This window comes from Coffea arabica, chromosome 6e (genome assembly GCF_036785885.1).
Source record: "Coffea arabica cultivar ET-39 chromosome 6e, Coffea Arabica ET-39 HiFi, whole genome shotgun sequence".
NCBI lineage: Eukaryota > Viridiplantae > Streptophyta > Magnoliopsida > Gentianales > Rubiaceae > Coffea > Coffea arabica.
In genome coordinates this window covers 5,351,665-5,357,321 of record NC_092321.1, presented here as the reverse complement: position 1 = coordinate 5,357,321, position 5,657 = coordinate 5,351,665, and the positions used below count along the sequence as shown (strand labels likewise).

The following is a 5,657-nucleotide window of genomic DNA, read 5'->3' as shown; positions in this document are numbered from 1 at the left end:
CTAATTGAAAAAGATATCCTGCTGCTACTAAGAAATCAAAATGGCGGGAACCTTGAAATAGTCTCGAATTTTACCTCTTGCTGTGATGCTCGTCCACTCCCTTTTCATTAGTATTTCTTGCTGCTATTTCCATCAGTTATCGAGATATGTACGGAGGACACAGCCAATTTGATGGAAACGCCGCTTTCGCCGGCGGTGGTTTCATGCCCTCTCAAGCCACTCAAACCACAGCTGATGCCTCCTATTCTCCTGCAAAGGTTCGTGTATTTTTAACCCCTTAACATGATTTTTTTGGGGAGAAACTCAGTAAAGAAAATGAGAAAAAGCAGCAAAATTAAACCTCTGTATCTAATGATATTGATTTTTGGCAAAAATCTGTTAGGCTTTTGGCCCTGGGTTTTAAGGGTTGGGTTTAGATTTTTGGTTCTTGGGATAATAGAATTAATTGACTGAGGTTTTCTCAATTACTTACTTGAATATGATATTTGATAAACTTGCTGTTTCAGGGTGAAATAGTTTCTGATCTATTAGTCTTTGATTAGGCTTTGACTTTTCCCAAGTTTTATGTTTGATGGGGCAACAGATATCAGTAAAACTATTTTTTTTTGTAACACTTTTTGGTCTTTTTGCAGAATCGTGATACGCAGACCTTGATTCCACTGACAGTGAAGCAAATAAGTGAAGCCTTTCATTCTAGTGATGACAAAATGAATCTTCTCGTAGATGGAGTTGAGGTTAACAATGTGGGTATATTTCTTTTCTTATTTGTTGTTCTAAATAACAACTCATTTTTGGTTTATATGGAAGGGCATATCGTTGTAATACCTTGATTTTGAGTTGATTTTCAGGTAAAGATGGTGGGATTATTAAAGAATAAAACTGAAAGGGTAACTGATATTCAATTCGTTGTAGATGATGGCACGGGCTGCATTGATTGTTTCAGATGGTTATCCACTTTAGATGCTCTTAGAATTTTTAATTAGCCAAACTTGTTTATTCATTTGCTGCTATGGAGCTTGCCCTTAGTCATGAGCTGAATCTTTTTCTTGTAGGGTAAATGAGGCTGTTGATAGCAAAGAAATGGAAAGAGTGCTGTAAGTTATTGTCCAAGTTAAATTCACTTGGCTCAGGCTGATCCAATTTTGGTGCCTTGTTAAAATTTGGTTTAAATTATGTTATTAGGGATGGCATGTATGTTGTTATTCATGGTCACCTGAAAGGCTTTCAGGGTAAAAAGCAAATGATGGTCTACTCTGTCAGGTATGCATCTAATCCAGTTGTTGAGTTTGATAGTATGTATCAAACTTCTACTTCTAGTTGTTCTCTTTGACAACGTACCTCTTAAGCACAGAACTTTTGTAACTTAATCATAAGAATACCAGCTAGCGCTGAATAAATAGCTAGTTTAATTTGATTTGGCCTACTGAATCCCTTGATTGGCTTAGTATTATCTCAAGAGGAGTTAATGGTACTAATGGTTGAGAGCTACAGTGATTGAAAAGGGTTCTTCCGTTAGGAAGAGATTATTCTTTTTGGTGATACATTGTTTAATTTGAAATGGAAAATAACAAAACTATGGCTACGTTAAAATTTTTGCATCGGTTGACTTTGGCTTTTGCTTCAATTATTAGTGATTTGGAGTTCAGTATCAAAGAAAAATCTTCCATTAAGCAGATATGCACGCCCTGATTTGAGCTGATTTTGTGAAAAATTTCAAATGCTCTGGGAGCATGTTTATAAATACAGGAGATGACAACTTGATATTTAAGTCTTCGGGGAAACTTCTATCCTCAAGAGCATGGTTGACTATTTTTTAAAGTTTAAATTTCTGAATTTGATTCTTATATCAGTTATTAACATCAATACGCCCTTTATCCATTTTAAAGTCATAGTGCAAATTATTATGCTAGCCGGATCCCCTATCAAAACAACTTCAGTAATCTGCAGGCAAACAATAGTAGTAGTAACTCCTGTAACAGAACAACAATGGAAAATGAAATTCAGCTGGCTGCTGTCTTAGATCACTGATACTTGAGATTAAATTTTGCAGGAGGTAGTTGCAATAGAAAAGTTAGGTTTCCGTTTCATTAGTAACCATATGCATGCTATATAAGTATATGATCGAGAGAGTATACTGCTTCGTCGGTAGAATCTAAGCAAGCTTGAGATCAAAGGAAGGTGTAGCCTTTTAGGACATGGCATGTTTGCAGGATGTACTTAGGCTACTTTGTTGTTTTTAATGCTGAGATATCATGTAATAGCATATGGATTGTCAACGGTGCATTTAAATATGTAACAGTAAGATTAGACTTTGAAAACCAAGTGGTGTAATCCTACCAGCACCACACGTATCTAGGGGAATGGCCAATTGTTTTATAGTATTTTGGGGACCTGAGCAGCTACATATCCATTCATCTACTGATGGATAAACTCGCTTTTGTCCCCTTGTGATTTAGGGTTCTTTACCTAATACATTATGGTCCAAATATGGACCTTTGCCCCATGATATTAGAGTATGTGGCGGACGCAATATGGCAGAATTAACAGAGTTTTTCAGTGTGTCTTGTTTTGCCCGCGTAATATTTGTTGTGGGGAAAACCCCACTTACCTAGTACCAGAATCATCCAGTTGGAATGGTATCACTGTTTTGAAAAAAAAAAAATCATGAAATGCATCATTTTGAATTTACTCATTTCCAATCTCATAGGCTACCTTTTGAGAACTAATAACTCGTTAAACTCAATTATAAGATTGTACTAATAGCAGTGAGGATTCTAAGGAGTCACTTTTTAATTTTTATTTCTAATTATTAACAGTTTCACTTTAGCATGGAGTGTGAGGTGGTGAAAGGGTAAAATTTTTAGGCCATATGGTAGGGATATATAAGACACTTTTATTGCACGTATACAAATGTTTGTTTACCCTTTATTGATTAATATGCCTGGGTGAAGATTCAGTAGGAGCATGTTATAGCATGGCAAGTGCGCAAATGAATTGTAGTTGTTCACTCTATTCCTTCCAAGTTTCATTTTTTTCAGTTTCTGAATTGGAAGATTAGCTTTCCTTTTTTGTAACTTCAGGCCTGTCACCGAGTATAATGAGATTGCAAACCACTTTGCTGATTGTATATACGTGCACTGCTACAATACCAGGTTACGGGTATTAATCCAACTTTTTATGAGATAGGCTTCAAATGTTTGCATATCTCACATGCCATTAGGCATGATTATGAAACATTCTTTTGTTTCTGATGGTTCCTTCAATTGATCTTTTTCATTTTCTTCCTATAGAAGTTGCAAGAAAATACCAGTACTTCAGTTAATGTGCCAAACTCAGGTTTCAACACTCCTGTGAAGGGTTACCAGCCTTCCCTATCAAATCAGGTAAGCTAGTTTATGTCAGAGTATTGTTATTTGGTTCTTTGATATATGTATTTACTGCCCAAATGATCTTTTGGTTTGCAGTTCTCTGGGCAATACACTGTTGATAGATTGGAGGGAGTTGAGAAATTGATTTTGGACTATTTGCAGCAGCCAGCATTGCTGTAAGAGATATTTAAATGCTGATCCTAGTAGAATAGAATGTCTCTCTCTCCCCCACCACAAAAAACAACACACAAAAAGCTTGCATTGAATCATGTTATTGCAATTTTGAGTAGGCATGGATAAAGAAGGGCAAAGTTTACTCAAATGTCTAGGTTGCTATTGGTGTTATCAAAGTAATTGCTATTGTAGACTTGCCTGAGTTTATGGTACCTAACCACATAAAAAGTGAAAGAGATATATTTTTTCATTAGGAAAAAGTAGTTATGTAGAAGATGTGAACTTCTGATTTGATGCCTAATTAAGGCCATAGAAATTCAAATTATTTCATGCGTGCTGAACTTTAGAAATGATTAGAATTGCAATGTCGATCTGCTTTTGGCAAAGTCATTGTTTAGGGTACGTGAGTGATAATAAAATCTTAACTAAGTCATTGAAAAAAAAAGTACTATGATATTAGATTGTATGCTTCTTGGGCGAGTAGGGTATATTATATGTGTTTTCTTTCAGAAACCAACTTTTGGCTCCAAGATTGATTTTTTTTTTTTTCCTTCTGTCTGTGTTTTGCTTTGGAGTTGACTTCTTGTAACTCAAGATCTCTAATGTCTCAGTGAAAGTGTGAAGGGGGCATCGCGCGATGAACTTGCCCAGCGACTGAATGTGCCTTTGGAAAGAATCCTGTATATATCTCTCTCTCTCTCTGTGTGCGTGTGTGTGTATTGTGACAGTCATCCAGTGACCTAAACATGTTGATAACATTTTGTTTTTCTCTGCTCGTGATATTTCTTCACCTCGACAGAAAAGCTATTGAATGGCTTGAATGTGAAGGGTTTATTTACTCAACAATCGACGAGTTTCACTTCAAATCCATTACCAATGGCTGAAATGCATTACTTGGTTGCAATGATAGAAGGGGCGTCCTCTCCATCTTAGTTTTGTGTAATATATAGGCTTTGATTGTAATATGTAATTTAAGCCGTTTGAAGCCAAATTTTTGTAAGCTGAGGATAATCGGATGGGGAATTACATAAGAAGGGGTGTCTGTTTATTACAAAATACTGCTTTGGAGAAACTTGATTTGCGTTTGGGATTTACCTTCGCTAATTTCTGCAACTTTAATATTCTACTATGAGACAAGTTGCATCAGCGGCCTCAGGTATTTATTGGAGAATAGTATGTAGTATATTGTAGATTTAAATTCATGATTACTACTACTAACTTCTAAGGACTTGAAAGCGTCCGAATGTCTTATAGTATTGTCTAAAGCCGTCTTGCCATTCCCGACGCTCTTCTCGGTCCACGGTGACGTTTCCTGGTTGTCTTGTATCTAACAAATTTTTAATGGGGTTGGTCGTCCGACCCGACCCGGCCCAATCAAAGATAATTTTTTTAGTAATAATCCACCGAATTTTCTAAAGTTGGACTCTCTCACAATTGTTGTAAATAGAATCTAGAAACCTTACTGGACCTTGTTGCCATGCAGGATTCTATTGATCGTACGACATTATCTTAAAGTTCTCAACTAGTATCATTATCATTTTTTTTCTTTAATATATATCTATATCTATATCTATATAAATTTGAGAAGGGATTTTCAGGAACAAGCCTCCACAACCCTTCCCACTCTCAACTCTATTTTCCTAGCATTTTATATTTATCTTATTTCGTAAAAAATATCATGGACCCATTACATCCCCACTTTCCCTCAAATAAGAAGTTAATACCAACTAAAACTCCCACGTTCTCTCAAACAAAAATGTAACTTCCACTTACATTAAATCTCTAACACTCCCACGTTCCCTCAAACAAAAAAATAACTTCCACTTAGGATTTTCATGAACAAGCCTCCACAACCCTTCCCACTCTCAACTCTATTTTCCTAGCATTTTACATTAATCTTATTTCGTAAAAAATATCATGGGCTCATTACATCCCCACGTTTCCCTCAAATAAGAAGTTAATACCAACTAAAACTCCCACGTTCTCTCAAACAAAAATGTAACTTCCACTTACATTAAATCTCTAACACTCCCACGTTCCCTCAAACAAAAAAATAACTTCCACTTACATTAAAACTCTTCCCACTTACAATATAGTTGGTACTTGGCCCCTGAT

The 5,657-nt window shown here is 36.0% G+C and overlaps 1 protein-coding gene across 1 annotated transcript; it reads left to right on the top strand.

Annotated features, from left to right (window-relative positions):
• LOC140009378 (replication protein A 32 kDa subunit B-like) lies at positions 1-4,614 on the top strand. Its single transcript, XM_072054685.1, has 10 exons — positions 1-257; positions 633-743; positions 849-946; positions 1,053-1,094; positions 1,183-1,260; positions 3,081-3,159; positions 3,291-3,383; positions 3,465-3,544; positions 4,154-4,222; positions 4,342-4,614. Exons 1-10 carry the CDS (start codon positions 147-149, stop codon positions 4,424-4,426), a joined length of 846 nt encoding a protein of 281 aa, XP_071910786.1. The 5' UTR covers positions 1-146; the 3' UTR covers positions 4,427-4,614.
• The last annotated feature ends 1,043 nt before the right edge of the window (positions 4,615-5,657 follow it).